The 11642-nt window shown below is 37.7% G+C and overlaps 1 protein-coding gene across 1 annotated transcript; it reads right to left on the bottom strand.

Annotated features, from left to right (window-relative positions):
- Positions 1 to 10011: 10011 nt before the first annotated feature.
- On the bottom strand, positions 10012 to 11054 carry LOC141651411 (protein FAR-RED IMPAIRED RESPONSE 1-like). The gene is made up of 2 exons (XM_074459126.1): positions 10682 to 11054; positions 10012 to 10373 (listed from the first exon to the last, which is right to left on the bottom strand). Exons 1-2 carry the CDS (start codon positions 11052 to 11054, stop codon positions 10012 to 10014), a joined length of 735 nt encoding a protein of 244 aa, XP_074315227.1.
- Positions 11055 to 11642: the final 588 nt, after the last annotated feature.

Here is an 11642-nt window from a genome sequence, read left to right as displayed (position 1 = left end):
ATCTCCAACATCCGTCCTCAACCATCTCTGCAAACCAAACCCAACTAAAAGGGTCATCACTTTCAGAAATCACCCGCTAACACTGCTTGTCTCCGATCAGATCAAAGGCATACAAATATGAAAATGGAAGTAACCACCAAAAACACAAACACCCAAAACAGAGAAGAGAAAAGAGAGTAAAGATGATGAAATGGAGAACCCAGTAGTTGAGACGAAGTTGCCAAAAGCAGAGATGAGTAATACACGGAAAATGAGAGAATTTGGTGAGAGGATGAAGAATGGAAATGGAGCGATATGAGGATGAAATGGAACGAAAAGAATGATAATAAAAGGGGGGCAAAATGGGGAGAAATGCACAAAGTTACTGTTCTGGCTACAGTAACTTGTGTTTGAGTTTTTGAAAGAGTAAAAGTTACTGTGCTGGGAACAGTAACATGGCTTTGGGTTTTTTTAAAGAGTATGGATATATATATATATATATATATATATATATATATATATATATATATATATATATATATATATATATATATATATATATAGTAATAAGATCAACTAAGTCCATGTCTTACATGTGAGTCCATGAGTTCCATTGCCTACCCTTAGATCATGTGTTTGAATGGCTTAGATTAAAAGTAAAAAGCAACTAATAATATTATTCTAATGGCTAAAACAATTACCTCTCTCATCCTACCTCTCATAGGTTATTAGCATGCATGCAGGTTGTCAATCAAACATCATACACGTCCCACTGGCTTCCCCCCATTTCTCATTTCTCTCAATTATTCAAAATTAAATTTTCCCCAAAATATTTCCCCCAAATTAAACCCCAATAATTTCAACCGCCTAAGAACGAAACTGCTCTCAAAATCTCCCAATTTTATCGCTTTTTTGTTACCTTATTATCAGTTTCTTCTCCATTTTCTTCACTCACTTGCAACCTGCCATTTTCGTCCATTCAGATTACTTTGTGTAGGTTATCAAGGTAATTTTTTTTTGGTTTTTAGAGTTTTATGATTTTTTCTCTTAATTTATTTAGACGTTTTTTTTAATTTATTGGGCATTGTTATGTAATTGCCATTCGCCATTGTTGTTGTACTGTTCTATTTGATCACTGTATTTGCTTACTTCATTTTGATTACCCAGTTATTTTTAGCACATTTAGGACATTTTCTTATCTATTTTAGCACATACATTTTGATTACCCAGTGTGTTATGTTGTACTATTCCATTGAAGCACATGCATTTAGATTTTTAACCTTTCGTGTTAATTGAGATTATCCAGACATGTTAGGTCTTTTTGATTGTTATGTTCATATTCATTCAGATTGCCCAGAGTTTTTTGAAAAAACCCACTTTTGTTGCTTACAATTACTCTTTTTCTGTTAAAATTACAGTTTTGTCGCTCAAAATCTCATTTTTGTCAAAACTACATTTTTGAAGATTAAAATTACACTTTTAACCGTTAAAATTACACTTTTAACCGTTAAAATTACCCTTTTGTTAGAATTACACTTTTGTCTGCTAAAATAACACTTTATGCTGCTACAATTACACTTTTTTTTTTTTGCAAAAATTACACTGTTGCCTGTTAAAATAACACTTTATTTTGTTAGAATTACACTTTTGTCTTCTAAAATTACACTTTTTTTTTGTTAAAATTATACTTTTGTCTGTTAAAATAACACTTTAAGCTGCTACAATTACACTTTTTTTGTTAAAATTGTACTTTTGTCTGTTAAAATTACACTTTATATTGTTAGAATTACACTTTTGTCTGCTAAAATAACACTTAATGCTGCTACAATTACACTTTTTTTTTTTGTTAAAATTACATTGTTGCCTGTTAAAATAACACTTTATTTTGTTAGAATTACACCTTTGTCTGCTAAAATTACACTTTAAGCTGCTACAATTACACTTTTTTTTGTTAAAATTTTACTTTTGTCTGTTAAAATTACACTTTATATTGTTAGAATTACACTTGTGTCTGCTAAAATTACACTTTATGCTTCTACAATTACACTTTTTTTTGTTAGAATTTTACTTTTGTCTGCTACAATTAATTTTTTGTAATGTTAACAGATGTCAGATGGAAATGAGGCTAAATCAGGCAACACCAAAAAAGCAAAGGTGTCTGTCAAGTTGAAGAAGCAGCTTGTTGAGCAGGTTGGAAAACTTAAAATTACTGTTATTTGTATTTTGTGTTATGTAAGGTCTATATGTCACATTGTTAATTAATTCTGGTTTCTTCAGCAGATGTCAGATCACGTTGAGGCTAAACCAGCCAAGAACAAAATAGCAAAGGTGTCACGTCAAGTGCCTGCCGGCGACTTGTTGAGCTCGTTGAAAAGCTTAATGATGCCCAGCGAGACGCGGTACGGAGGATCGGTTTCGGTGGTATTTTGGAGCTTAAGCTCAAAACATATCCAATGGGTCATGTTAAAGATTTTCTCAAAGCATTCAGCGACGAATCGTATATTTTTCGGGCAGCTAAAGATAAGGAGTTCATGGTCACCAAGCATGACGTGTATGACTGTTTTATATTACCACTTGGTCCTAAAACAGTTGATCTAGTACCTACGGGCCGCCAAAAGGATTCTCAAGCGCCGGAGAACAAGCAATTGAAAGATAAATGGCGGAAAGCGTACAACATAAAAGGGGTTAACGAAGGCATTAATTTAGGAATTGTCTTCCAAGATATCTTAAGAAAAAAATACAAAAAAGGAGGTCCTCAATTCTGCAGGCTGTTTGTTCTGCTCGCCATGTCATCATTCCTAACTCCAACTTCATACAACGGGATTGACTTCAAGCTTTTGAGAGCCGTTGAAGATGTGAACGCTATTACGCAGTACGATTGGTGTAGTTATGTCCTGGAAAATTTGGTGAAGGCCGCGACAGCTACTGGTGAAAATAAACAAACCCTGCTCGGTTGTATCCCCTTCTTAATGATTACGTACTTTTAACGTTTCGATTTCCGTGGTACGAGTTGTCGCCACAACCTCCCTCTCATTAAGCACTGGGACCGGCAGACGCTTTCTGAAAGATTACATGGTGAGCTTGACAAGAACCGTTTGGGTCGGCAAACTTGGTCCTTGGTCAAGTATCCTCGGTGCCTTCAAAAGGAAGTGTTAAGCATTGACGGGGTGCCTAATGATAGCAAAGTGTTGGCCATTGGCAATGTGGTTAGTGATGCGGCATTACAAGTGACTTCAAATTCAGACAGGAAGAAGTTCATCGAGATTGAACTCCCATCTGGTGTTGATGATGACGAGGAGTTGAAAGCTCGTGCTGTAGATGTAAGTGTTATTGGTTCATTTGTCAAAGCTAATTTACATGTTTTAAAGTTACTCTTTCTTTCACTACAATTACACTACAATTGTAACTGCGATATTAATCAGTAGTTGCTTAAATTACAAGGTTGTCAGTTAAAATTACACTTTTATCAGATAGAAGTACACTTATTAATGTTAAAATTACAATTTTGACTGTTAAATTTATACTTTTGTTTGTTAAAATTACACTTTTGTCCGTTAAAATTATACTTTTTAAAGTTAAAATTATACTTTTGTATGTTACAATTACACTTTTGTCCGTTAAAATTATACTTTTTAAAGTTAAAATTATACTTTTGTATGTTACAATTACACTTTTGTCCGTTAAAATTATACTTTTGGCCGTTAGAATTACACTTGTCAAAGTTAAAATTATACTTTTGAATGAACACTTTTAACTGAACACTTGTCAAATTATCTTTTTTTTGAGTGTAGGATGTGCATGAGCTTTACTTGAAGATGCAAAGGAATGCTACTGTCTTCTATTCATGGTATGCAGATGCAGCCATGACGCTCAAAAGGTTAACAGGAGGTCTCAACTATTCTAGTGACCCTGTCGCTACACAATGCACACAATCATTCTTTCAAAGCCAAAGGATGAAGGATTATGCTGTGGAAATGCAGGAGATAGCTGAACGAATAAATGATTCCGTGAAATCGGCGCTGTCTTTGCACAAAGTCCAGTGTTCGAGATCGAGAATAAGGAGGTAGATGATGAGGGATACGAGTAGCAGGGTGGTGATGATGACGAAGAGGAGGACAATGGTGATGAGGATGAGGGAGATGACGAGGATGGTGATGATGTGGCTGATGAGGAGGATGCTGATGATATGGAGGATGATGGATACGATAATGAGAAAGAGGTGACTATAGATGTTGGTACAGACCTCGAAGACGGGGTAGCCGCCTCAATTGATTGTGATGAACTAGCCAGTGATAAAGCACGGGAGGTGTCTACAAAACAGATAATGGAGGCGGTGCAATTTTACAACACGGCTGAATTTAAGGACGTTGCTAACAGAGAGGATGACAGTAACGACACCAACGTGGACATTGGTAATACTCGGGAAATTTCCGTTATTTACAAAAGGAGGAAGGTAGTGGAGAAGGAGGTGGTCGTTGACGAACCACCTAAATTTGACCGAGAAATTCTTGAAGAGTATTATTCAAAAGAAGAGGTTGATGATGCTGAGAAGAAGTTCTATGCGAAGGCTGCTGCTGCAAAGGAACAAGAGCAGACTATGGAAATGGAGGTGCCTGTTGCTGGGGAACCTCAGATAGCTGATAAGAAAAATGAGGAGGATGGGCCCACCGACGCTGATCCAACTATCACTCAGTTCCTATTTTCGACTGCGGAGATTATTAAAGCAGAGCGCCGAGCTGAAATGCCGGCCAGAGAAGCCCAAGGAATTGGAGAAGTACCAGAATTGTTGAAAGTGGCCCGTGATGCTACGGGAACGGTTGTGCATGTGAGTGAAGTTGTGAATGCCGAGACGGACAATGATGATGACCAGATTGGGAAGGGTAATGCTGATCTTGGTCTCCAATGTGCAAGTACAACAGTGGTTACTGCAACATTAGACGATGTTGTACAAGTGGAGACTAAATCTTTGGAATTTAGTGGGCCTGATGCTGGGGAGTCTGAGAAGGCGGAAAATGCGTTGGTGGAAGCTCAGAACAAAGAATTTGCCCCCCTGTCACTCAGTTCCTTTTCTCGACTGCTGAGATATATGAAGCAGAGCGCGCAGCCGAACAGGCCTCAGTAGAAACTCAATATTATGAAGAGGGGCCCGGAAACGGCGGATGCGCCACGACTGATGAGCGGTCGTTAAAAGGTAACGAGCTGCGGAATATGTATATGCATTGCAGTAAAGGAATTTATGGACGTAGAATGGACAAGTACCGTCTATTCTAGTGCGGACGTAAACGCGCTTACTCGGGAGGACCCAACATCTCGTGCATGCTTTGAAAAACGACCAGGGTGGAAGAATGGTGAGCCAAATTTGGATGCAAGTCCTCAGACAGTGGTGGAGAAGGTGGTGGATGGGGCTGCATTGAAGGATCACGGAGGTAATCCATTGACCTTTAGAGTTTAGAAGTGCCATGGATGAAGTTATATTTTTTTTCACTAAAATTACTACTTTGACAGTTAAAATTACACTTTTTATAGTTAAAGTGACACTTTATTGAAATAACAATTTATTTTGTTAGAATTACACTTTTGTCTGCTAAAATTACACTTTTTTTAGTTACAATTATACGTTTGTCTGTTAAAATAACACTTTATTTTGTTAGAATTATACTTTTGTCTACTAAAATTACACTTTAAGCTGCTACAGTTACACTTACTTTCTGATGATGAAATTACACTATTTTTATTACAGATGCGGCAGTGGAAGATGATGCCGTGAAGTCTTTGGAAGGGACTATCGACCATGGAGAGGTAATAGCTGATGTAGTACCAGAGGCAGAGAATGCTGACATTCCTATCCCGGTACCGTACGTCCCCCACAGTGATCTGAGCTACCATCTACTTCACTCGAGCGAGCCCTTACCGTGCATGAATCACGTCATTGAGAACCTTGGGTGTTCTATTGATTGTGGGGCACCTGCTCCCGAATTGTGCTTTGCGACGAGAAACCTAACATTCAGTCAGGAGCTCCTAGTGCCAATGTTTAGTGATAGGAAATACTTGATTGACTATGCGTTCAATCAGTCAGACGCGTTTTCCCAGTTGTAAGTGTATTATTTTTTACAAGGGGCCCTTAACATTCCTAATTATATATATATATATATATATATATATATATATATATATATATATATATATATATATATATATATTTGTTGACTAAGTAAATGTTTTTGTTGTAGTGAACGATTAGTCCAATTTAGCGAGTTTTATTTCATTACCCGGAAGACATTGGAACTTTGAACCCTCGCGAGCAAATCATGACAAGTGTTATTGATGGTTGGTGCTTGCTACTCAACCACATCATGAAACCTTCGGACATATCCCGTTGTTTCTTTGGCCTAAGTCACACTGTAAGTTAAAATTATACATTTGTCCGTTAAAATTACACTTTTTAAAGTTAAAATGTTACTTTTGTATGTTAAAATTACACATTTGTCCGTTAAAATGATACTTTTGGCCGTTAGAATTACACTTTTTATTGTTTAAATTATACTTTTAACATTACCCTTCTGTGTTAACATGCGATAATCGTCATTGTGTTACAATTACACTTTTTTTGGTTAAAGTTTCACTTTATTTTTATAAAATAACTCTTTTAATTATCTGATCACGCATTTAACACTTTTTAAATTAAAGGACCCCGCAAGGTATATTTGGAAGGCTCAAAAGCTTGGGAAAGTATTGAACAAAGACGAAGACATTTTTGGTGGCTGGGATACCTGGGCTGAAACCTGTCGTGCACCATTCCAGCTTGACACGGACATGGTATGTAACAAAACATGTAATCTTTCTGCCTGTGTTATCTGGTGACGGTGATTATTACAGCTGCGTGTGCATCAACTTTCTAACCGAGCAGATTGACTACCTTGACAACCGCACATACGATGACCCATTAGAAACGCTCCCTTACGGAGGGATAGCATGTATTTCGGCAAGTGTCCGATATCCAAAAGTCAACCAATTTATATGGGTCATACTACGTTAACACACTGATGCGTACTCATGTTCAGGCAAATATAATGGGGAAGTATTTGGTGTCTAAAGGGCTGCCTAAGGGGGCAAAGGCCAGCGGGTTTAAGATTGTGAACATTGAGTTCAGTTGGCAAGGTCAAGGGTATTCGAGAAATGACTGTGGTGTTTTCATGATGCTACATATGATGTTTTACCGCGGAAACCCTTTTCAATGTGACCTCGGGAAAGAGGATGCTATGAGTTTATACCGTGCTGAGATCGCTACAACACTCGTCCTCTGTGACATTAACAGTATCAGAGAAGACATCTTGATACGGGTTGGTTATTTCAAAGAAACTGTTGGACATCCGTTGACAAGAAAGTTGAACGTTGGTAAGAGGAAAACAGATGGTGACATAGGACCACAACCCACAAAACGTGCCCGCGTAACTGAATCTGAAGAGCCCGTTATGAAGGCAACACCTGTTACCATGCACATTCCGTCTGGTAAAGCTCTCTCCTCTGTTAAGAGCCAGCCTCGTGGAAAGGGGGACGGGTTGGGCTGCTCTCTCGACGTTGGTAGAGGTGGTTTCAGTGTAAATGTGGTTTCGAAGATGCTCCGGAACAACCAAGCGTTAATCAAGGATATTAAACAAAGGAGAAATCATGATGCCGACTATTGCTTGTTAGATGACTACAATTTTGATGAACGGTCGGTTAATCTGAATTAATAATGGCTCATACTCACATTAATTTTCACATTTAGACTATTTTAATTAACGAGTTCTTTAATATTATGGAGTGCAGTGAACAGCTGGTCTGGTAGACCCGACACGCAACGCTTCGGAGAGCTGACATTATGTCCTTGGTGCCTGAAAACCTTATGTCGTTGAATGTCATCGAGTGCTGGTCGATATTGATGAACCATTTGGAAAAGGAGGAATATGGCGACCAAGCAAGGATGTCATTCTTTGGTATACGTCACATGGTACTTCCATTAACCATTACATAATATTTATATCCACTTCTATTACACCTTTGTTAGTTAGAATGACACTTTTCTAAATTGCAGTTATATTATGTGAATGTTTCACTTTAGTTCTTTTAATCAACAAAAGTGTCATTTTAACCGTCTGAAGTGTAATTTTAAGGAAGAATAGTGTAATTTTAGCTGACAAAGTAACCACATTAATCATGTTCACTATTGCCTTTAAAAGGATATACTGTTGGGATTGCTTGGAACGTTTGAACAACCAGGCACACAGTCAGACAACAACTATGACAAGCTGTACCAGCTCTGGGACACCTTCATCGTCGACAGTGAGCAAACCGTCAACTTGAAAACAGACTTGCTATTTGTCTCGTTCTGCATTGACGACCATTTCGCATGCGTATGTATCAATCACAAATCAAGTTCAGTCGACTTGCTGGACGGGCAAAGGCATTCTGATTTGCAAAAGTCGCAGTTTGGAAAAGCAGCGCGTTTAATTGTAAGTTATCGTCCATCCCTTTCTTCCAAATGCTATCTATTTTTTTTCAATCAGTTTTTTGAGGTAATTATGTACATATGCGGGCTAGCGCAGTGAGTGATTATTTAGAATCACGGGATAAGGAAAAGAAGAACACTAGAGCACGGGAGATTCCTAATTATGCGTTACGCCAGATACCTTTCAGCGGGATGTCACCTACTCTCAACCAACCAGAATCGGGTCTGTTCACCATAATGGCAATGCTCTTATACGAGGGTCTTCCTTTTTAGCATGAAGACCTCAAGAAGAAGAAATCAAGGCGCTATTTGGTGATCCAGCTTATAGCTACCCTCGTTCTAGCAGACATGAACATCTTGCGTGAAGGTGTGCTCGAGAAAGCCAAAGCTTTTGTTAGCACGAAGGACAAACTGTGGAAGGTATTATAACAGAAGCGTAGATTGCCCCGTGCCAATGTGAAAAAATAACAACCTTAATCTAGTAGTTAAGTTTTTGTGGGAATATTGCCTTGCCTATGTAAACATTTATTTCATACTTGGTATCATTATCAGATGTTAGCAACCTTAATCTAGACAGTTAGTTTTTGTGTAAACAATGTTAGCAGATGCTTATTGTTAGCTTTCAACATTCTATAAGACAAGGTGTTTTATGAAAATATATTTATGTAGTTAATAGATGGTGCAATAATATTTATGTTGTTTTACCAAACTATGTTATAAGGCTTTACTATAGATGAAGTGTAACTTTAATCACATAATCTGTAATTATAATGAGTTTAAGTGTAATTCTGATCATAACAATCCTACCCTAAGCAGATATGAGGCCATTGTAATTTTATTTCCTAGGTATCTGTAATTCTAAGAACATAAATTGTCATAATAGTCAAGAGTGAAAAATTGAACGTTCTGATGTTGCACACTATAACTGTTTCGTCCAATTGAAAATACTTCAACAAAATACATTGTAATACCAATGGCGACCAGTTGCCTTCCTGGCAGTTTGATGTCTAAACACAATACGAAACATCATGTTGTACCTCGTATTTTGCATAGACATCCCCAAAAAATGTGCTGCTTATTAGGTATTATATTGATTATTCTAAGATGTCTTCTTCTTCTTCTTCTTCTTCTTCTTCTTCTTCTTCTTCTTCTTCTTCTTCTTCTTCTTCTTCTTCTTCTTCTTCTTCTTCTTCTTCTTCTTCTTCTTCTTCTTCTTCTTCTTCTTCTTCTTCTTCTTCTTCTTCTTCTTCTTCTTCTTCTTCTTCTTCTTCTTCTTCTTCTTCTTCTTCTTCTTCTTCTTCTTCCGACGAGGGCTCTGACGATTGCGACAACGGTGGGTGCTCTGCGAAAGGATTAGGGCAGTTCCTTTTGTCATGGTTAGCTAATCGCTTGCAATTTTTACACATACATTTTGGCTTCCTTGCCAAAGCAACGGCTTTTGCCTTCATCGACAACATTCTCTTTCCGCTTCCCTTGTTTTTGGATTTCTTGGGCGGCAAAATGGTTATTTCCTGACTAGGAGAACAACCAAGAATTTTCTCCAACTATTGTTGTTTATTCAATGGTGATCCTAATGGTGAAAGTTTCTCCTTAAACTGTCTAATTAGACTAGAAAAGTTGTCGACATCATTCTTTAATTTGCCCATGAGCATACCAACTGTCTGATGAATCTCTGACCACATTACTGACATCGCAATCTGTTTTCCATCTATTATATCAACATCCTCACTTGCTTCACCATTACAATCGAACATTTTAGACAACATTGCATCTTTACACCATCTTTTAACAACACATTGTTCTGGAATAATCTTCACTCCGTTTGATGAGTAAATCCATATGACATGCCGGCAAAGAATGCCTTTCCTCTCAAGCATTCTGCAGCTACAAGTGGCTTTCAATGTATCTAGTTCAACAATATAGAGTAATATGTTAGTTAAATCAGTCAGAAGAAAGTGTGACTGTAATACACAAAAGTGTAATTCTAACCGGCATAAGTGTAATTCTAACCGGCATAGCAAAGGATGTGATAGACCTTACATAACACAAAATATAAATGTAATTTTAAAAGGCAAAAGTGTAATTTTAGCTGCATAAAGTGTAATTTTAAGACAAGTGTAATTTTAACAACCCAAAGTGTAATTTTAATCAACAAAAGTGTAATTTTAACGAATAAAAGTATAATTTTAACAAACAAATGCTACAGAATGATACATGGGTAGTATGTGACCTCATAATTTCTATCCTTGTTTGCATCTCTTACAGTGGTCACCTCTAAAGAGTCACACTCAGTAAATCCTCTGCTTTTACAAGTACCGATTGAGTACTTGACCTCTTCTTGAAATTCCTCGAATACTCTATGACTGTACACTTGCGCCCCGTGCACTTCGATAGCTAGATGCGTTGATATTATAGGGAAAGTGTGTCTGTTACAATTGTCAATCTTTTTCTGTGTGTGTCTTTGCTGGTCCATCGCGCTGTCAAAACGCATCGAAAACTCAACTAATGTTCCTGACTTACTCTCAAATTTCTTAAAAAAGCTATTTTCGCTCTCTGATCTTTGGGTTGTCCTCATAACACCCCCCATATCTAGGTCCCTACAATGAGCCATAACCTACTACTTCCTTTTAGCGTACATTTCTTGGAACGAGTCAATGTTATTAACATTGTGTTCTCTGCCAATTTCTTCCCATTTTGCATCGAGCTCTGCCGCTTCAATGTATTCATCCCATATTATGGCATTCAATTTCTTTACAAAGACCGAATAATCATCTCATGTCACTCCATACTTGTTTGGCACCTTGTTCATGATATGCCACATACAATATCGGTGGCGCGCTGTTTTGAACACCAATGGCACCGCTTTAAGAATACCAGGATCCTGATCGGTGATAATATAATTAGGCTCTTTCCCACCCATCGCAGCCAAAAAACGGGTGAAAACCCATTTAAACGAGTCTGCATCTTCATGAGCAACCAGCGCTCCACAGAAAGTGACCGATCGTTTATGGTGATCAACCCCGGTGAAAGGTGTGAAGGCCATGTCATACTTATTGGTGGAATACATCGGATCGAACGACACTGCATCCCCAAAAACTGAGTAGTTCCTTCTAGCGATTCCGTCGGCCCATATAGCTTTACTAAGGCTACCGTCAGAATCAACATCATAGTCAAA

Source organism: Silene latifolia, chromosome 4 (assembly GCF_048544455.1).
Source record: "Silene latifolia isolate original U9 population chromosome 4, ASM4854445v1, whole genome shotgun sequence".
Classification (NCBI taxonomy): Eukaryota; Viridiplantae; Streptophyta; class Magnoliopsida; order Caryophyllales; family Caryophyllaceae; genus Silene; species Silene latifolia.
This window is presented reverse-complemented; position numbering and strand designations above follow the sequence as displayed.

Excerpts from the sequence above, each read along its gene's own strand:
- LOC141651411 (XM_074459126.1), bottom strand. The coding sequence starts at position 11,054 with ATGGGGGGTGTTATGAGGACAACCCAAAGATCAGAGAGCGAAAATAGC. Across the intron at positions 10,374-10,681 it reads TGAGGTCACATACTACCCAT|ATACATTGAAAGCCACTTGT; the intron begins GTATCATTCTGT and ends TTGTTGAACTAG.